The sequence below is a fragment of the Salvelinus alpinus genome, chromosome 15 (assembly GCF_045679555.1).
Source record: "Salvelinus alpinus chromosome 15, SLU_Salpinus.1, whole genome shotgun sequence".
Taxonomy (NCBI): Eukaryota; Metazoa; Chordata; class Actinopteri; order Salmoniformes; family Salmonidae; genus Salvelinus; species Salvelinus alpinus.
In genome coordinates this window covers 5,380,018-5,402,541 of record NC_092100.1, presented here as the reverse complement: position 1 = coordinate 5,402,541, position 22,524 = coordinate 5,380,018, and the positions used below count along the sequence as shown (strand labels likewise).

Genomic DNA, 22,524 nt, shown 5'->3' with positions numbered 1-22,524 from the left:
CTGTTGATAGTATCACCGCTGTTGATAGCATCACTGCTGTTGATAGCATCACTGCTGTTGATAGTATCACTGCTGTTGATAGCATCACTGCTGTTGATAGCATCACTGCTGTTGATAGCATCACTGCTGTTGATAGCATCACTGCTGTTGATAGCATCTCTGCTGTTGATAGCATCACTGCTCTTGATAGTATCACTGCTGTTGATAGTCTCACCGCTGTTGATAGCATCACCGCTGTTGATAGCATCACTGCTGTTGATAGTATCACTGCTGTTGATAGCATCACTGCTGTTGATAGCATCACTGCTGTTGATAGCATCACTGCTATTGATAGTCTCACCGCTGTTGATAGTCTCACAGCTGTTGATAGCATCACCGCTGTTGATAGCATCACTGCTGTTGATAGTATCACTGCTGTTGATAGCATCACTGCTGTTGATAGCATCACTGCTGTTGATAGCATCACCGCTGTTGATAGCATCACCGCTGTTGATAGCATCACTGCTGTTGATAGTATCACTGCTGTTGATAGCATCACTGCTATTGATAGCATCACTGCTGTTGATAGTCTCACTGCTGTTGATAGCATCACCGCTGTTGATAGTATCACCGCTGTTGATAGCATCACCGCTGTTGATAGCATCACTGCTGTTGATAGCATCTCTGCTGTTGATAGTATCACTGCTGTTGATAGCATCTCTGCTGTTGATAGTATCACTGCTGTTGATAGCATCTCTGCTGTTGATAGCATCACTGCTGTTGATAGTATCACTGCTGTTGATAGCATCACTGCTGTTGATAGCATCTCTGCTGTTGATAGTATCACTGCTGTTGATAGTATCACTGCTGTTGATAGTATCACTGCTGTTGATAGCATCACTGCTGTTGATAGCATCTCTGCTGTTGATAGCATCACTGCTGTTGATAGCATCACTGCTGTTGATAGCATCTCTGCTGTTGATAGTATCACTGCTGTTGATAGCATCACTGCTGTTGATAGCATCACTGCTGTTGATAGCATCACTGCTGTTGATAGTCTCACCGCTGTTGATAGTCTCACCGCTGTTGATAGCATCACCGCTGTTGATAGTATCACCGCTGTTGATAGCATCACCGCTGTTGATAGCATCACTGCTGTTGATAGCATCACTGCTGTTGATAGCATCTCTGCTGTTGATAGTATCACTGCTGTTGATAGCATCACTGCTGTTGATAGTATCACCGCTGTTGATAGCATCACCGCTGTGTATAGCATCACTGCTGTTGATAGCATCACTGCTGTTGATAGCACCACTGCTGTTGATAGTCACACTGCTGTTGATAGTATCACTGCTGTTGATAGTCTCACTGCTGTTGATAGTCTCACTGCTGTTGATAGTCACACTGCTGTTGATAGCATCACTGCTGTTGATAGCATCACTGCTGTTGATATCATCACCGCTGTTGATAGTATCACTGCTGTTGATAGCATCACCGCTGTTGATAGCATCACTGCTGTTGATAGCATCACTGCTGTTGATAGCATCACTGCTGTTGATAGTATCACTGCTCTTGATAGTATCACTGCTGTTGATAGCATCACTGCTCTTGATAGCATCACTGCTGTTGATAGTAGGCGTTGTGGTGCTGTAAAACCTTTGTAGAGCATGGGTGGAGTAGGCCTCATGGTGCCTTTAACCTTGGTAGAGCATGGGTGGAGGAGGCATTGTGGTGCTGTAAAACCTTGGTAGAGCATGGGTGGAGTAGGCATCGTGGTGCTGGAAAACCTTGCTAGAGCATGGGTGGAGTAGGCATCGTGGTGCTCATGAATTCCCCTTCTTATTAGACCTCAGACCAATGCCTATTCTCACTTAAAACATAGTTTTTTTTAGTTTTTAATAGAATTAGGATTCAGTACACTCCCACTCTTAACCCAAACTCAACACCTTGGTGACCATCACTCCAGTGTTTTATATCCCTGACCTGACTTGTGGTTTATATTCAAACTACAGGAACCATGAAGCAGGTCTCTCTGATGAAATAAGAGGTTGTTTATCTAAGTGGGAAGCGCTGGTTTAAATAAAAGACCTGGAACTTTGAACTGTTAGCCTGTTTTAACTCTAGTTTCAGTCCCCCTCCTTCACCCTGCCCGAGTCTAGGAGTGAATTCAGACTGTGAAGAATGGGATAGAAGGAGTATGGTGCTGGTGGTCCCTGTGTTCAGGAAATCCTGCGTCTCAAATGGCAGCCTAGGCCCTTGGGTTTATAGCGCACTATTTTGGACCAGAGCCTATACAGGGTGTGAGTCATAAGTAGTGTACTTAATAGGGTGTCATTTGGTACGCAGGCTGTCTCTGAGAGAGCTATAACCACACTGTCAGACATGGCAGAACCTCCATGCTTTTCCCTAGTTTGATTATTTTGAACCTCCCTGCTCTTCCCTTGTTTGATTATTTTGAACCTCCCTGCTCTTCCCTTGTTTGATTATTTGACTAATCCAGGTTCAGGATGCTCAGGTCTGACAATGACAGAGCAGAGTGAGAAAGTACAACACGGGGACAAAATGGGGGGGGGAGAGAGAGAGAGAGAGAGAGAGAGAGAGAGAGAGAGAGAGAGAGAGAGAGAGAGAGAGAGATAAAAAGACATGGCTACCCAAAGAGGAGCGTGTATGTGGTCACTGCACGACAGGGGAGGTAGAAACAGAGATGCACTTTCTCCTTTACTGTGATAAATATTCCTCACCAAGAGATTCATTATTCACAGAAATGACTACATTTATTCCAAATTTTAACTTATTAAACCCAGAGGAAAAACTAAAAATACTCATGGGCGAAGGAGCAATGGCTCCTCTTGCAGCCAAATATGTATTTGCCTGCCATAGCCTGAGGGACACTGAATAATAACATCTGCATAGTAAGCAGTAACTTACTTATTATGACTGTTATTGTTATTACTGTTATTGTTATTAGTATTATTATTGTTGTTTATCATTCCAAATAGTAATGGTATGGGTGGTAATGGTAATGATAGCAGTTTAATGATAGTGGTGGTGGTAGTGGTGCATTACACCATACATTACATTCGACTATTGACTGTTACCATTTTATTGTTACTATTTTTTATATTTAATTTTGTATTATTATTTACTGCCATTCTATATTATTATTTGTCATTGTTTTAATTGTATTACAATGTATATTGTATACATTGTTGCTTTGGCAATATTGACACAATGTTTTTCATGCCAATAAAGCAGCTTGAATTTGAATTTGAGAGAGAGAGAGAGAGAGAGAGAGAGAGAGAGAGAGAGAGAGAGAGAGAGAGAGAGAGAGAGAGAGAGAGAGAGAGAGAGAGAGAGAGAGAGAGGGAATGAGAGACAGAGAGAGATAGACAGAATGAGAGAGAATGAGAGACAGAGAGAGACAGACAGAATGAGAGACAGAATGAGAGACAGAGACAGAGACAGAATGAGAGACAGAATGAGAGACAGAGACAGAGACAGAATGAGAGACAGAGAGAGACCACAGCAAAATCACAGTCTACTTGAACAGAGCAATACTCAATCATGAGGCATCAAAGCCAAAGGAACTGAGTAACATTAAGAAATGCTATAGATGGAAGGAATGCAGTTTGGAAACCTACCAAAAAACAATTAGGCAACAGCAAATTCAATCCCTTTTAGACAACTTCCTGGGTAAAATGTTCCACTGCAATAGTGAAGGTGTAAACTTGGCAGTAGAAAATCTTAACAGTATATTTGACCTCTCAGCTTCCCTATCAAATCTAAAAATCTCAAATAGAAAACCGAAGAAAATGAACAACAATGACAAATGGTTTGATAAAGAATGCAAAAATCTAAGAAATAAATTGAGGAACCTGTCCAACCAAAAACATAGAGACCCGGAAAACCTGAGTCTACGCCTTCACTATGGCGAATCACTAAAACAATACAGAAATACACTACGGAAAAAGAAGGAACAGCGCGTCAGAAATCAGCTCAATGTAATTGAAGACTCCATAGACTCTAACCAATTCTGGGAAAATTGGAAAACACTAAACAAACAACAACACGAAGAATTATCTATCCAAAATGGAGATGTATGGGTAAACCACTTCTCCAATCTTTTTGGCTCTATAACAAAGAATAAAGAACAAAAACATATACATGATCAAATACAAATCCTAGAATCAACTATTAAAGACTACCAGAACCCATTGGATTCTCCAATTACCTTGAATGAGTTACAGGACAAAATAAAAACCCTCAAACCCAAAAAGGCCTGTGGTGTTGATGGTATCCTTAATGAAATGATCAAATATACAGACAACAAATTCCAATTGGCTATACTAAAACTCTTTAACATCGTCCTTAGCTCTGGCATCTTCCCCAATATTTGGAACCAAGGACTGATCACCCCAATCCACAAAAGTGGAGACAAATTTGACCCCAATAACTACCGTGGAATATGCGTCAACAGTAACCTTGGGAAAATACTCTGCATTATCATTAACAGCAGACTCGTACATTTCCTCAATGAAAACAATGTACTGAGCAAATGTCAAATTGGCTTTTTACCAAATTACCGTACAACAGACCATGTATTCACCCTACACACCCTAATTGACAACCAAACAAACCAAAACAAAGGCAAAGTCTTCTCATGCTTTGTTGATTTCAAAAAAGCCTTCGACTCAATTTGGCATGAGGGTCTGCTATACAAATTGATGGAAAGTGGTGTTGGGGGTAAAACATACGACATTATAAAATCCATGTACACAAACAACAAGTGTGCGGTTAAAATTGGCAAAAAACACACACATTTCTTCACACAGGGTCGTGGGGTGAGACAGGGATGCAGCTTAAGCCCCACCCTCTTCAACATATATATCAACGAATTGGCGCGGGCACTAGAACAGTCTGCAGCACCCGGTCTCACCCTACTAGAATCCGAAGTCAAATGTCTACTGTTTGCTGATGATCTGGTGCTTCTGTCACCAACCAAGGAGGGCCTACAGCAGCACCTAGATCTTCTGCACAGATTCTGTCAGACCTGGGCCCTGACAGTAAATCTCAGTAAGACCAAAATAATGGTGTTCCAAAAAAGGTCCAGTCACCAGGACCACAAATTCCATCTAGACACCGTTGCCCTAGAGCACACAAAAAACTATACATACCTCGGCCTAAACATCAGCACCACAGGTAACTTCCACAAAGCTGTGAACGATCTGAGAGACAAGGCAAGAAGGGCCTTCTATGCCATCAAAAGGAACATAAATTTCAACATACCAATTAGGATCTGGCTAAAAATACTTGAATCAGTCATAGAGCCCATTGCCCTTTATGGTTGTGAGGTCTGGGGTCCGCTCACCAACCAAGATTTCACAAAATGGGACAAACACCAAATTGAGACTCTGCATGCAGAATTCTGCAAAAATATCCTCCGTGTACAACGTAGAACACCAAATAATGCATGCAGAGCAGAATTAGGCCGATACCCACTAATTATCAAAATCCAGAAAAGAGCCGTTAAATTCTACAACCACCTAAAAGGAAGCGATTCCCAAACCTTCCATAACAAAGCCATCACCTACAGAGAGATGAACCTGGAGAAGAGTCCCCTAAGCAAGCTGGTCCTAGGGCTCTGTTCACAAACACAAACACACCCCACAGAGCCCCAGGACAACAGCACAATTAGACCCAACCAAATCATGAGAAAACAAAAAGATAATTACTTGACACATTGGAAAGAATTAACAAAAAAACAGAGCAAACTAGAATGCTATTTGGCCCTAAACAGAGAGTACACAGTGGCAGAATACCTGACCACTGTGACTGACCCAAACTTAAGGAAAGCTTTGACTATGTACAGACTCAGTGAGCATAGCCTTGCTATTGAGATAGGCCGCCGTAGGCAGACATGGCTCTCAAGAGAAGACAGGCTATGTGCACACTGCCCACAAAATGAGGTGGAAACTGAGCTGCACTTCCTAACCTCCTGCCCAATGTATGACCATATTAGAGAGACATATTTCCCTCAGATTACACAGATCCACAAAGAATTCGAAAACAAATCCAATTTTGATAAACTCCCATATCTACTGGGTGAAATTCCACAGTGTGCCATCACAGCAGCAAGATTTGTGACCTGTTGCCACAAGAAAAGGGCAACCAGTGAAGAACAAACACCACTGTAAATACAACCCATATTTATGTTTATTTATTTTAACTTGTGTGCTTTAACCATTTGTACATTGTTACAACACTGCATATATATAATATGACATTTGTAATGTCTTTATTGTTTTGAAACTTCTGTATGTGTAATGTTTACTGTTCATTTTTATTGTTTATTTGACTTTTGTATATTACCTACCTCACTTGCTTTGGCAATGTTAACACATGTTTCCCATGCCAATAAAGCCCCTTGAATTGAATTGAATTGAATTGAATTGAATTGAGAGAGAGAGAGAGAGAGAGAGAGAGAGAGAGAGAGAGAGAGAGAGAGAGAGAGAGAGAGAGAGAGAGAGAGAGAGAGAGAGAGAGAGAGAGAGAGAGAAGGAAAGACAGAGGGAATGAGAGACAGAGAGAGATAGACAGAATGAGAGAGAATGAGAGACAGAGAGAGACAGACAGAATGAGAGACAGAATGAGAGACAGAGACAGAGACAGAATGAGAGAGAGAGAGAGAGAGAGAGAGAGAGAGAGAGAGAGAGAGAGAGAGAGAGAGAGAGAGAGAGAGAGAGAGAGAGAGTCCCATATCTATTAGGTGAAATACCACAGTGTTCCGTCACAGCAGCAAGATATGTGACCTGTTGCCACAAGAAAAGGTCAACCAGTGAAGAACAAACATTATTGTAAATACAACCTATATTTATGTTTAGTTATTTTCCCTTTTGTACTTTAACTATTTCCACATTATATGACATTTGAAATGTCTTTATTCTTTTGGAACTTTTGTGAGTGTAATGTTTACTGTTAATTTTTATTGTTTATTTCACTTTTGTTTATTATCTATTTCACTTTTATTTATTTTTATTTCACCTTTATTTAACCAGGTAGGCTAGTTGAGAACAAGTTCTCATTTGCAACTGCGACCTGGCCAAGATAAAGCATAGCAATTCGACACATACAACAACACAGAGTTACACATGGAGTAAAACAAACATATAGTCAATAATACAGTAGAACTAAAGAAAACAAAACATACAGTCAATAATACAGTAGAACAAAAGAAAACAAAACATCTATGCAAATGAGGTAAGATAAGAGAGGAGGGAGTTACAATAAATAGGCCATGGTGGAAAGACGACCAAAGGAGTGGGACGACCAAAGAAGGAATTGGCTTTGGGGATGACCAGCGAGATATACCTGCTGGAGCGCATGCTACGAGTGGGTGCTGCTATGGTGACCAGTGAGCTGAGATAAGGTGGGGCTTTACCTAGCAGAGACTTGTAGATGACCTGTAGCCAGTGGGTTTGAAGACGAGTATGAAGCGAGGGCCAGACAACGAGAGCGTACAGGTCGCAATGGTGGGTAGTGTATGGGGCTTTGGTGACAAAACGGATGGCACTGTGATAGACTGCATCCAATTTACTGAGTAGAGTGTTGGAGGCTATTTTATAGATGACATCACCGAGGTCAAGGATCGGTAGGATGGTCAGTTTTACGAGGGTATGTTTGGCAGCATGAGTGAAGGATGCTTTGTTGCGATATAGGAAGCCAATTCTAGACTAAATTTTGCATTGGAGATGCTTAATGTGAGTCTGGAAGGAGAGTTTACAGTCTAACCAGACACCTAGGTATTTGTAGTTGTCCACGTATTCTAAGTCAGAGCCGTCCAGAGTAGTGATGCTGGACGGGCGGGCAGGTGCGGGCAGCGATCGGTTGAAGAGCATGCATTTAGTTTTACTTGCATTTAGGAGCAGTTGGAGGCCACGGAAGGAGAGTTGTATGGCATTGAAGCTCGTTTGGAGGTTAGATAGCACAGTGTCCAAAGAAGGGCCAGAAGTATACAGAATGGTGTCGTCTGCATAGAGATGTATCAGAGAATCACCAGCAGCAAGAGCAACATCATTGATGTATACAGAGAAGAGAGTCGGCCCGAGAATTGAACCCTGTGGCACCCCCATAGAGACTGCCAGAGGTCCGGACAACAGGCCCTCCGATTTGACACACTGAACTCTATCAGAGAAGTAGTTGGTGAACCAGGCGAGGCAGTCATTTGAGAAACCAAGGCTATTGAGTCTGCCGATAAGAATGTGGTGATTGACAGAGTCGAAAGCCTTGGCCAGGTCGATGAATACGGCTGCACAGTAATGTCTCTTATCGATGGCGGTTATGATGTCGTTTAGGACCTTGAGCGTGGCTGAGGTGCACCCATGACCAGCTCGGAAACCAGATTGCATAGCGGAGAAGGTATGGTGGGCTTATTTGCTTTGCTTTGCTTTTCACTTACTTTGGCAATGTAAACATATGCTTCCCATGCCACTAAAGCCCTTAAATTGAATTGAATTGAATTGCGAGAGAGCGAGAGAGAGCGAGAGAGAGCGCGAGAGAGAGCGAGAGAGAGCGAGAGAGAGCGAGAGAAAGAGCGCTCTTGGTAATATAATGAAATCAAAGTTTGAGTTAACCCCTAGTGTAAATAAGCCAGTTGTGGCAGTGTTTATTTTCTCTCCTGCCGCAGGGAGAGACAAGCTCCGATGGGACGGGACAGGTTCCCCTAGCTTCACTCTCATCTACATGACGATCACAATCAGAGGGCTCTCCTCTACCCTCCAGACCCGGATTCAAATAGTATTTGAAATATTCCCAATACTTTAGCTGTGCTTGATCGAGCTTGGCTGGCACAATGGAACCAGTGCAGTCGTCCCATACGCCCATCTCGCACTTCAGGCAGACTAAATCCAACGCTGAAAGTTTATGAATGAATTTGAATACTATTTGAACCCAGGTTCTTCTCCATCCCCCCTTTCCCCCTGAAATAAAGTGTGATGGGTTGGAAAGGGAGAGGATTAGAATTGATGAGAATAAAACATATTATGTGACCTGTGTAAACATCATGCCTTCCCCTCCTCCCTCCACCCTCCTCCCTCCACCCCTCCTCCCTCCACCCCTCCTCCCTCCTCCCTCTTCCCTCCTCCCTCCTCCCTCCACCCCTCCTCCCCTGTCCTGCCTTCCTTGGTCTGGTTAATTTGAAGCAGTCTTGAGCCTTGATTCAATTCGTATCGCAGAAGATCTGCGCTATAGCGCAATAAAAATATTGAGACAATGTTTCTGCGTTCGCGGAGACTGCATGCACAGGTAAACACTGCCTTTGCAATAACTCTATAAAGCGGGACTTCTGCAATACGGATTGAATCAAGCCTAACTTGGTCTCTTTGGTTCGGGTGCTCCGGTCTCCATCTCTGGTTTGAAGCCTCAGTGAGCTCCTTCGCCATGCCCCCTTCCTTGTTCCTCTCTGTTCATCCTCTCATCTCCCTTCCCTGGTCCTGCTAGGTGGAGGGTCTTCGGCGGGACCTCCAGCATGCAGAGGATGAGCGCGATGCAAGGCGGGAAGAGCTGATCGAAGCCCACAGGAAGCTGATGGAGGTGGCTCAGGAGAGGGACCACCAGAGGAAGGAGGTGCTGGACCTCAGGAGGCTGCTGGGGGACGAGATACGAGACAAGGAGGCCATCCACACCTCCAACCAGGAGCTCAGAGCTGCAGTGAAGAGAGCAGAGAACGACAACCACAGGTACAGTCCCTCACCGTCCCATACAGACAACAGGTACAGTCACTCACTGTCCCATACAGACAACAGGTACAGTCCCTCACCGTCCCATAAAGACAAAAGGTACAGTCACTCACTGTCCCATACAGACAACAGGTACAGTCACTCACCGTCCCATACAGACAACAGGTACAGTCACTCACTGTCCCATACAGACAACAGGTACAGTCCCTCACCGTCCCATAAAGACAACAGGTACAGTCACTCACTGCCCCATACAGACAACAGGTACAGTCACTCACTGTCCCATACAGACAACAGGTACAGTCACTCACTGTCCCATACAGACAACAGGTACAGTCACTCCCTGTCCCATACAGACAACAGGTACAGTCACTCACTGCCCCATACAGACAACAGGTACAGTCACTCACCGTCCCATAAAGACAACAGGTACAGTCACTCACTGCCCCATACAGACAACAGGTACAGTCACTCACCGTCCCATACAGACAACAGGTACAGTCACGCACTGTTCCATAAAGACAACAGGTACAGTCACGCACTGTACTATACAGACAACAGGTACAGTTACTCACTATCCCATACAGACAACAGGTACAGTCACTCACCGTCCCATACAGACAACAGGTACAGTCCCTCACCGTCCCATACAGACAACAGGTACAGTTACTCACTGTCCCATACAGACAACAGGTACAGTCACTCACCGTCCCATACAGACAACAGGTACAGTCACTCACTGTCCCATACAGACAACAGGTACAGTCACTCACCGTCCCATACAGACAACAGGTACAGTCACTCACTGTCCCATACAGACAACAGGTACAGTCCCTCACCGTCCCATACAGACAACAGGTACAGTCACTCACTGTCCCATACAGACAACAGGTACAGTCCCTCACCGTCCCATACAGACAACAGGTACAGTCACTCACTGTCCCATACAGACAACAGGTACAGTCCCTCACCGTCCCATACAGACAACAGGTAGAGTCACTCACTGTCCCATACAGACAACAGGTACAGTCACGCACTGTCCTATACAGACAACAGGTACAGTCCCTCATCGTCCCATACAGACAACAGGTACAGTCCCTCACCGTCACATACAGACAACAGGTACAGTCACTCACTGTCCCATACAGACAACAGGTACAGTCCCTCACCGTCCCATACAGACAACAGGTACAGTCACTCACTGTCCCATACAGACAACAGGTACAGTCCCTCACCGTCACATACAGACAACAGGTACGGTACCTCACTGTCCAATACAGACAACAGGTACAGTCACTCACTGTCCCATACATACAACAGGTACAGTCACTCACTGTCCCATAAAGACAACAGGTACAGTCACTCACCGTCCCATACAGACAACAGGTACAGTCACTCACTGTCCTATACAGACAACAGGTACAGTTACTCACTGTCCCATACAGACAACAGGTACAGTTACTCACTGTCCCATACAGACAACAGGTACAGTCACTCACTGTCCCATACAGACAACAGGTACAGTTACTCACTGTCCCATACAGACAACAGGTACAGTTACTCACTGTCCCATACAGACAACAAGTACAGTCACTCACTGTCCTATACAGACAACAGGTACAGTCACTCACTGTCCCATACAGACAACAGGTACAGTCACTCACTGTCCCATACAGACAACAGGTACAGTCATTCTGTTCCATACAGACAACAGGTACAGTCACTCTGTTCCATACAGACAACAGGTACAGTCACTCACTGTCCCATACAGACAACAGGTACAGTCACTCTGTTCCATACAGACAACAGGTACAGTCACTTTGTTCCATATAGACAACAGGTACTCTCTGTCCCATACAGAGAACAGGTACAGTCACTCTGTCCCATACAGACAACATATACAGTCACTCTGGTCCATACAGACAACAGGTACAGTCACTCTGTTCCATACAGACAACAGGTACAGTCACTCTGTTCCATACAGACAACAGGTACTCTCTGTCCCATACAGACAACAGGTACAGTCACTCTGTCCCATACAGACAACAGGTACAGTCACTCTGTTCCATACAGACAACAGTTACAGTCACTCTGTTTCATACAGACAACAGGTACAGTCACTCTGTTCCATACAGACAACAGGTACTCTCTGTCCCATACAGACAACAGGTACAGTCACTCTGTCCCATACAAGACAACAGGTACAGTCACTCTGGTCCGTACAGACACAGGTACAGTCACTCTGTTCCATACAGACAACAGGTACAGTCACTCTGTTCCATACAGACAACAGGTACTCTCTGTCCCATACAGACAACAGGTACAGTCACTCTGTTCCATACAGACAACAGGTACAGTCACTCTGTTCCATACAGACAACAGGTACAGTCACTCTGGTACATACAGACAACAGCTACAGTCACTCTGTTCCATACAGACAACAGGTACAGTCACTCTGTCCCATACAGACAACAGGTACAGTCACTCTGTTCCATATAGACAACAGGTACAGTCACTCACTGTCCTATACAGACAACAGGTACAGTCACTCTGTCCCATACAGACAACAGGTACAGTCACTCTGTTCCATACAGACAACAGGTACAGTCACTCACTGTCCTATACAGACAACAGGTACAGTCACTCTGTTCCATACAGACAACAGGTACAGTCACTCTGTTCCATACAAACAACAGGTACAGTCACTCTGTTCCATACAAACAACAGGTACAGTCACTCACTGTCCCATACAGACAACAGGTACAGTCACTCATCGTCCCATACAGACAACAACAGGTACAGTCACTCTGTTCCATACAGACAACAGGTACAGTCACTCTGTCCCATACAGACAACAGGTACAGTCACTCTGTTCCATACAAACAACAGGTACAGTCACTCACTGTCCCATACAGACAACAGGTAAAGTCACTCATCGTCCCATACAGACAACAACAGGTACAGTCACTCTGTTCCATACAGACAACAGGTACAGTCACTCTGTCCCATACAGACAACAGGTACAGTCACTCTGTTCCATACAGACAACAGGTACAGTCACTCTGTTCCATACAGACAACAGGTACAGTCACTCTGTTCCATACAGACAACAGGTACAGTCACTCTGTCCCATACAGACAACAGGTACTGTACAGTCCCTAACTCTAACCCCCCAACGAGGAGCTGAGAGCCTCTGTCAAGAGAACGACAACAACAGGAAGCAGTTCTTTACTGATTCATCAACAGGAAGCAGTTCTTTACTGATTCATCAACAGGAAGCAGTTCTTTACTGATTCATCAACAGGAAACAGTTCAGGACTGTCTGATCTTGTACCGGCAACAATGTGTGCAAATGTGTCCAGGGCTTTATTGGGTTTTATGAAGTAGAAATGATGTTAACGGTATGGAGTTTAAAGACAGAACTGGTTTGAAATGAGTGTTTTCTAAACCCGAGTCCGTCCGCCACCATGTGATAAAGTGAAAACCTAAGACCCACACCCGAACCTAACCCGCTAATATAGAAAATACTCTGTACAGTCAGAGATGGCATAAAGATTTTCTGACGGGCCTTTTTTAGACAGGCCTGTGTTTCTGCTTATCGTTTCCGACATTTTGGTAGGGCTATTTGTTATAAAATGATATATCTATAATTAAACATGTGCAGCTTCTCTTCTGTCATTATTGTTGCCCCCTAGAAGACTTTATTAATTAAAACCCTCACCAGAATGATGTCATAAAGGGATAGAATGAACGATCCAATCTGGTTGACATCAATAACGTTGGTTTTCCTCTTTCCTCTGTCATCTCTGCTTCTCTCACGCAGCAAAGACGTTTAGGGACCGGGGAGAAAATGCAATAACGGGGATAAAAAAGGAATGGGGTAGGGGGGGGGTGGATTTTCAGTTAAACATTTTTAAATTACATCAGTTTGCCCGGTTTTAAGGAAATTAAAAAGCTTTTAAAACAATCCAACATGTTTTTGATAATATTTCAGTAAGGCTTGGGTTCGTATTTTATGTGGTTGAAATACTATCAGCTTTTATGAGGCTAGTAAAGACAGCACCCCCACCTTTGCAGAGGTACATTCATAACATCCATTCTCTCAGGCTGCTGAAAGAAATCATATTTCTACACTCCTGTTCCCGAGTCAAAATGTACCACTTCACCAAAACATTCCCAAACATTAGACTACTGTTCTGGTCCTCTCTTCTATAACAGACTACTGTTCTGGTCCTCTCTTCTATAACATCAGACTACTGTTCTGGTCCTCTCTTCTATAACATTAGACTACTGTTCTGGTCCTCTCTTCTAGAACATTAGACTACTGTTCTGGTCCTCTCTTCTATAACATTAGACTACTGTTCTGGTCCTCTCTTCTATACCATTAGACTACTGTCCTGGTCCTCTCTTCTATAACATTAGACTACTGTTCTGGTCCTCTCTTCTATAACATCAGACTACTGTTCTGGTCCTGTCTTCTATAACAGGCTACTGTTCTGGTCCTCTCTTCTATAACATTAGACTACTGTTCTGGTCCTCTCTTCTATAACAGACTACTGTTCTGGTCCTCTCTTCTATAACATCAGACTACTGTTCTGGTCCTCTCTTCTATAACATTAGACTACTGTTCTGGTCCTCTCTTCTAGAACATTAGACTACTGTTCTGGTCCTCTCTTCTATAACAGGCTACTGTTCTGGTCCTCTCTTCTATAACATTAGACTACTGTTCTGGTCCTCTCTTCTATAACAGACTACTGTTCTGGTCCTCTCTTCTATAACATTAGACTACTGTTCTGGTCCTCTCTTCTATAACATCAGACTACTGTTCTGGTCCTCTCTTCTATAACAGGCTACTGTTCTGGTCCTCTCTTCTATAACATTAGACTACTGTTCTGGTCCTCTCTTCTATAAAAGACTACTGTTCTGGTCCTCTCTTCTATAACAGACTACTGTTCTGGTCCTCTCTTCTATAACATTAGACTACTGTTCTGGTCCTCTCTTCTATAACATTAGACTACTGTTCTGGTCCTCTCTTCTATAACATCAGACTACTGTTCTGGTCCTCTCTTCTAGAACATTAGACTACTGTTCTGGTCCTCTCTTCTATAACAGACTACTGTTCTGGTCCTCTCTTCTATAACATCAGACTACTGTTCTGGTCCTCTCTTCTATACCATTAGACTACTGTTCTGGTCCTCTCTTCTATACCATTAGACTACTGTTCTGGTCCTCTCTTCTATAACATTAGACTACTGTTCTGGTCCTCTCTTCTATAACATTAGACTACTGTTCTGGTCCTCTCTTCTATAACAGGCTGCTGTTCTGGTCCTCTCTTCTATAACATTAGACTGCTGTTCTGGTCCTCTCTTCTATAACATTAGACTACTGTTCTGGTCCTCTCTTCTATAACATTAGACTACTGTTCTGGTCCTCTCTTCTATAACAGGCTGCTGTTCTGGTCCTCTCTTCTAGAACATTAGACTACTGTTCTGGTCCTCTCTTCTATAACAGACTACTGTTCTGGTCCTCTCTTCTATAACAGACTACTGTTCTGGTCCTCTCTTCTATAACAGACTACTGTTCTGGTCCTCTCTTCTATAACATCAGACTACTGTTCTGGTCCTCTCTTCTATAACAGGCTACTGTTCTGGTCCTCTCTTCTATAACATTAGACTACTGTTCTGGTCCTCTCTTCTATAACAGACTACTGTTCTGGTCCTCTCTTCTATAACATCAGACTACTGTTCTGGTCCTCTCTTCTATAACATTAGACTACTGTTCTGGTCCTCTCTTCTAGAACATTAGACTACTGTTCTGGTCCTCTCTTCTATAACAGACTACTGTTCTGGTCCTCTCTTCTATAACATTAGACTACTGTTCTGGTCCTCTCTTCTATAACATCAGACTACTGTTCTGGTCCTCTCTTCTATAACATTAGACTACTGTTCTGGTCCTCTCTTCTATAACATCAGACTACTGTTCTGGTTTCTCTTCTATAACATTAGACTACTGTTCTGGTCCTCTCTTCTAGAACATTAGACTACTGTTCTGGTTTCTCTTCTATAACATTAGACTACTGTTCTGGTCCTCTCTTCTAGAACATTAGACTACTGTTCTGGTCCTCTCTTCTATAACATTAGACTACTGTTCTGGTCCTCTCTTCTATAACATCAGACTACTGTTCTGGTTTCTCTTCTATAACATTAGACTACTGTTCTGGTCCTCTCTTCTAGAACATTAGACTACTGTTCTGGTTTCTCTTCTATAACATTAGACTACTGTTCTGGTCCTCTCTTCTATAACATTAGACTACTGTTCTGGTCCTCTCTTCTATACCATTAGACTACTGTCCTGGTCCTCTCTTCTATAACATTAGACTACTGTTCTGGTCCTCTCTTCTATAACATCAGACTACTGTTCTGGTCCTGTCTTCTATAACAGGCTACTGTTCTGGTCCTCTCTTCTATAACATTAGACTACTGTTCTGGTCCTCTCTTCTATAACAGACTACTGTTCTGGTCCTCTCTTCTATAACATCAGACTACTGTTCTGGTCCTCTCTTCTAGAACATTAGACTACTGTTCTGGTCCTCTCTTCTATAACAGGCTACTGTTCTGGTCCTCTCTTCTATAACATTAGACTACTGTTCTGGTCCTCTCTTCTATAACAGACTACTGTTCTGGTCCTCTCTTCTATAACATTAGACTACTGTTCTGGTCCTCTCTTCTATAACATCAGACTACTGTTCTGGTCCTCTCTTCTATAACAGGCTACTGTTCTGGTCCTCTCTTCTATAACATTAGACTACTGTTCTGGTCCTCTCTTCTATAACAGACTACTGTTCTGGTCCTCTCTTCTATAACAGACTACTGTTCTGGTCCTCTCTTCTATAACATTAGACTACTGTTCTGGTCCTCTCTTCTATAACATTAGACTACTGTTCTGGTCCTCTCTTCTATAACATCAGACTACTGTTCTGGTCCTCTCTTCTAGAACATTAGACTACTGTTCTGGTCCTCTCTTCTATAACAGACTACTGTTCTGGTCCTCTCTTCTATAACATCAGACTACTGTTCTGGTCCTCTCTTCTATACCATTAGACTACTGTTCTGGTCCTCTCTTCTATACCATTAGACTACTGTTCTGGTCCTCTCTTCTATAACATTAGACTACTGTTCTGGTCCTCTCTTCTATAACATTAGACTACTGTTCTGGTCCTCTCTTCTATAACAGGCTGCTGTTCTGGTCCTCTCTTCTATAACATTAGACTGCTGTTCTGGTCCTCTCTTCTATAACATTAGACTACTGTTCTGGTCCTCTCTTCTATAACATTAGACTACTGTTCTGGTCCTCTCTTCTATAACAGGCTGCTGTTCTGGTCCTCTCTTCTAGAACATTAGACTACTGTTCTGGTCCTCTCTTCTATAACAGACTACTGTTCTGGTCCTCTCTTCTATAACAGACTACTGTTCTGGTCCTCTCTTCTATAACAGACTACTGTTCTGGTCCTCTCTTCTATAACATCAGACTACTGTTCTGGTCCTCTCTTCTATAACAGGCTACTGTTCTGGTCCTCTCTTCTATAACATTAGACTACTGTTCTGGTCCTCTCTTCTATAACAGACTACTGTTCTGGTCCTCTCTTCTATAACATCAGACTACTGTTCTGGTCCTCTCTTCTATAACATTAGACTACTGTTCTGGTCCTCTCTTCTAGAACATTAGACTACTGTTCTGGTCCTCTCTTCTATAACAGACTACTGTTCTGGTCCTCTCTTCTATAACATTAGACTACTGTTCTGGTCCTCTCTTCTATAACATCAGACTACTGTTCTGGTCCTCTCTTCTATAACATTAGACTACTGTTCTGGTCCTCTCTTCTATAACATCAGACTACTGTTCTGGTTTCTCTTCTATAACATTAGACTACTGTTCTGGTCCTCTCTTCTAGAACATTAGACTACTGTTCTGGTTTCTCTTCTATAACATTAGACTACTGTTCTGGTCCTCTCTTCTAGAACATTAGACTACTGTTCTGGTCCTCTCTTCTATAACAGACTACTGTTCTGGTCCTCTCTTCTATAACATTAGACTACTGTTCTGGTCCTCTCTTCTATAACATCTGACTACTGTTCTGGTCCTGTCTTCTATACCATTAGACTACTGTTCTGGTCCTCTCTTCTATACCATTAGACTACTGTTCTGGTCCTCTCTTCTATAACATTAGACTACTGTTCTGGTCCTCTCTTCTAGAACATTAGACTACTGTTCTGGTCCTCTCTTCTATAACATTAGACTACTGTTCTGGTCCTCTCTTCTATAACATTAGACTACTGTTCTGGTCCTCTCTTCTATAACAGACTACTGTTCTGGTCCTCTCTTCTATAACAGACTACTGTTCTGGTCCTCTCTTCTATAACATCAGACTACTGTTCTGGTCCTCTCTTCTATAACATTAGACTACTGTTCTGGTCCTCTCTTCTATAACATTAGACTACTGTTCTGGTCCTCTCTTCTATACCATTAGACTACTGTTCTGGTCCTCTCTTCTATAACATTAGACTACTGTTCTGGTCCTCTCTTCTATAACATTAGACTACTGTTCTGGTCCTCTCTTCTATAACATTAGACTACTGTTCTGGTCCTCTCTTCTATAACATTAGACTACTGTTCTGGTCCTCTCTTCTATAACATTAGACTTCTGTTCTATACAGTTAGACCAGAGACAGTTAGGCCCTAAAGTTGAGGCTTAGTCTACACACTAACGTCAGATACAAAAAGATGAATGTAAAACCTCAATGTGGCCCATAAATATCAATTGCACAAGAATTATACATTTCTGAATTTTTTAAGCATTGTTTTGTCTTTATTCAACCCGCCCGCCACACCCCAGCCCTTCATCCACATCCTTAACCCCCCAGCCCTTCATCCACATCCTAAACCCCCCTTCCCTTCATCCACATCCTAAACCCCCCAGCCCTTCATCCACATCCTAAACCCCCCCAGCCCTTCATCCACATCCTAAACCCCCCTCCCCTTCATCCACATCCTAAACCCCCCTGCCCTTCATCCACATACTAACCCCCCGGCCCTTCATCCACATCCTAAACCCCCCTTCCCTTCATCCACATCCTAAACCCCCCAGCACTTCATCCACATCCTAAACCCCCCTTCATCCACATCCTAAACCCACCAGCCCTTCATCCACATCCTAAACGCCCCAGCCCTTCATCCACATCCTAAACCCCCAGCCCTTCATCCACATCCTAAACCCCCCCAGCCCTTCATCCACATCCTAAACCCCCCCAGCCCTTCATCCACATCCTAAACCCCCCAGCCCTTCATCCACATCCTAAACCCCCCCTTCATCCACATCCTAAACCCCCCAGCCCTTCATCCACATCCTAAACCCCCCAGCCCTTCATCCACATCCTAAACCCACCGCCCTTCATCCACATCCTAAACCCACCGCCCTTCATCCACATCCTAAACCCCCCAGCCCTTCATCCACATCCTAAACCCCCCCCTTCATCCACATCCTAAACCCCCGGCCCTTCATCCACATCCTAAACCCACCGCCCTTCATCCACATCCTAAACCCCCAGCCCTTCATCCACATCCTAAACCCCCAGCCCTTCATCCACATCCTAAACCCCCCTTCATCCACATCCTAAACCCACCCCCCTTCATCCACATCCTAAACCCACCCCCCTTCATCCACATCCTTAGCCCCCCCAGCCCTTCATCCACATCCTAAACCCCCAGCCCTTCATCCACATCCTAAACCCCCCACCCTTCATCCACATCCTAAACCCACCTGCCCTTCATCCACATCCTAAACCCCCAGCCCTTCATCCACATCCTAAACCCACCAGCCCTTCATCCACATCCTAAACCCCCCACCCTTCATCCACATCCTAAACCCATCAGTCCTTCATCCACATCCTAAACCCCCCCACCCTTCATCCACATCCTAAACCCACCAGCCCTTCATACACATCCTAAACCCCCCAGCCCTTCATACACATCCTAAACCCACCAGCCCTTCATACACATCCTAAAACCCCGGCCCTTCATCCACATCCTAAACCCCCCCCCACCCTTCATCCACATCCTAAACCCACCAGCCCTTCATACACATCCTAAACCCCCCAGCACTTCATACACATCCTAAACCCACCAGCCCTTCATCCACATCCTAAACCCACCAGCACTTCATCCACATCCTAAACCCCCCCAGCCCTTCATCCACATCCTAAACCCACCAGCCCTTCATCCACATCCTAAACCCCCTGCCTTTCATCCACATCCTAAACCCCCCCGCCCTTCATCCACATCCTAAACCCCCCAGCCCTTCATACACATCCTAAACCCGCCAGCCCTTCATCCACATCCTAAACCCCCAGCCCTTCATCCACATCCTAAACCCCCCAGCCCTTCATCCACATCCTAAACCCACCTGCCCTTCATCCACATCCTAAACCCACCAGCCCTTCATCCACATCCTAAACCCACCAGCCCTTCATCCACATCCTAAACCCCCCGGCCCTTCATCCATATCCTAAACCCCCCAGCCCTTCATCCACATCCTAAACCCACCTGCCCTTCATCCACATCCTAAACCCCCCAGCCCTTCATCCACATCCTAAACCCCCCACCCTTCATCCACATCCTAAACCCATCAGTCCTTCATCCACATCCTAAACTCCCCCTGCCCTTCATCCACATCCTAAACCCCCGGCCCTTCATCCACATCCTAAACCCACCTGCCCTTCATCCACATCCTAAACCCCCCTTCATCCACATCCTAAACCCACCCCCCTTCATCCACATCCTAAACCCCCTTCATCCACATCCTAACCCCCCGCCCTTCATCCACATCCTAAACCCCCAGCCCTTCATCCACATCCTAAACCCCCACCCCCCTTCATCCACATTCTAAACCCCCCAGCCCTTCATCCACATCCTAAACCCCCAGCCCTTCATCCACATCCTAAACCCGCCTTCATCCACATCCTAAACCCACCCCCCTTCATCCACATCCTAAACCCCCTTCATCCACATCCTAACCCCCCGCCCTTCATCCACATCCTAAACCCCCTGCCCTTCATCCACATCCTAAACCCACCAGCCCTTCATCCACATCCTAAACCCCCCCAGCCCTTCATCCACATCCTAAACCCCCTTCATCCAAAGCCTAAACCCCCAGCCCTTCATCCACATCCTAAACCCACCCCCCTTCATCCACATCCTAAACCCCCTTCATCCACATCCTAACCCACCAGCCCTTCATCCACATCCTAAACCCCCTGCCCTTCATCCACATCCTAAACCCCCTTCATCCACAGCCTAAACCCCCAGCCCTTCATCCACATCCTAAACCCACCGCCCTTCATCCACATCCTAAACCCCCCAGCCCTTCATCCACATCCTAAACCCCCCCCCCAGCCCTTCATCCACATCCTAAACCCGCCAGCCCTTCATCCACATCCTAAACCCACCGCCCTTCATCCACATCCTAAACCCCCCCAGCCCTTCATCCACAACCTAAACCCCCCACCCTTCATCCACATCCTAAACCCGCCTGCCCTTCATCCACATCCTAAACCCCCCAGGCCCTTCATCCACATCCTAAACCCCCCTTCATCCACATCCTAAACCCCCCAGCCCTTCATCCACATCCTAAACCCCCAGCCCTTCATCCACATCCTAAACCCCCCCCCCCAGCCCTTCATCCACATCCTAAACCCCCAGCCCTTCATCCACATCCTAAACCCCCAGCCCTTCATCCACATCCTAAACCCCCCCGCCCTTCATCCACATCCTAAACCCCCCAGCCCTTCATCCACATCCTAAACCCCCCCCGCCATTCATACACATCCTTAATCCCCCCCGCCCTTCATCCACATCCTAAACCCCCAGCCCTTCATCCACATCCTACACCCCCCAGCCCTTCATCCACATCCTAAACCCCCCTTCATCCACATCCTAAACCCCCCCCGCCATTCATACACATCCTTAACCCCCCCCCCGCCCTTCATCCACATCCTAAACCCCCAGCCCTTCATCCACATCCTAAACCCCCCGCCCTTCATCCACATCCTAAACCCCCCGGCCCTTCATCCACATCCTAAACCCACCCCCCTTCATCCACATCCTAAACCCCCCAGCCCTTCATCCACATCCTAAACCCACCGCCCTTCATCCACATCCTAAACCCCCCTTCATCCACATCCTAAACCCACCGCCCTTCATCCACATCCTAAACCCCCCTTCATCCACATCCTAAACCCACCGCCCTTCATCCACATCCTAAACCCACGAGCCCTTCATACACATCCTAAACCCCCAGCCCTTCATCCACATCCTAAACCCACCACTCCCGCGGTTATAACAACGAGGATTGTGGGTTATGACTCAACGCATCACTATTTGAAATGTGACCACACGTTTCTTCAATATTATGACAGTACTTTACCTCCATGTATCTGCTTCCATCTCCGTCAGCCTTTGGCGTAGCATTAAGGACAAAGAGCAGAAAGTGTATTTTTGTAATAGTTTTGACGGTAATCTACCTCTATAACCCTGTCTCTGCCTCCATATCTCCCATCAGTCTGCGGCGTAGCCTGGAGGACAAGGAGCAGAAAGTGGTGGTCCTGGAGGTGTGTAAGACCTCCCTGCAGCAGGAAGTATCCAAGCTGAGGAGCACCATGAGGGAGCTGGAGAAGTCCCGACTGCAGGCACGCAGAGAGCTGCAGGAGCTACGCAGACAGGTGGGGCTTCATCTTCTTCTTCTTCTTCTTCTTCTGCC

The 22,524-nt window shown here is 45.1% G+C and overlaps 1 protein-coding gene across 1 annotated transcript in view; it reads left to right on the top strand.

Moving 5' to 3' along the window:
* crocc2 (ciliary rootlet coiled-coil, rootletin family member 2) overlaps positions 1 to 22,524 on the top strand; it is a 167,917-nt gene that overhangs the window by 108,821 nt on the left and 36,572 nt on the right. Inside the window, exons 21-22 of the mRNA XM_071342349.1 lie at positions 9,475 to 9,713; positions 22,327 to 22,486. Of these exons, the coding sequence (XP_071198450.1) occupies positions 9,475 to 9,713; positions 22,327 to 22,486 (399 nt within the window). The remainder of the gene's footprint in view (positions 1 to 9,474; positions 9,714 to 22,326; positions 22,487 to 22,524) is intronic.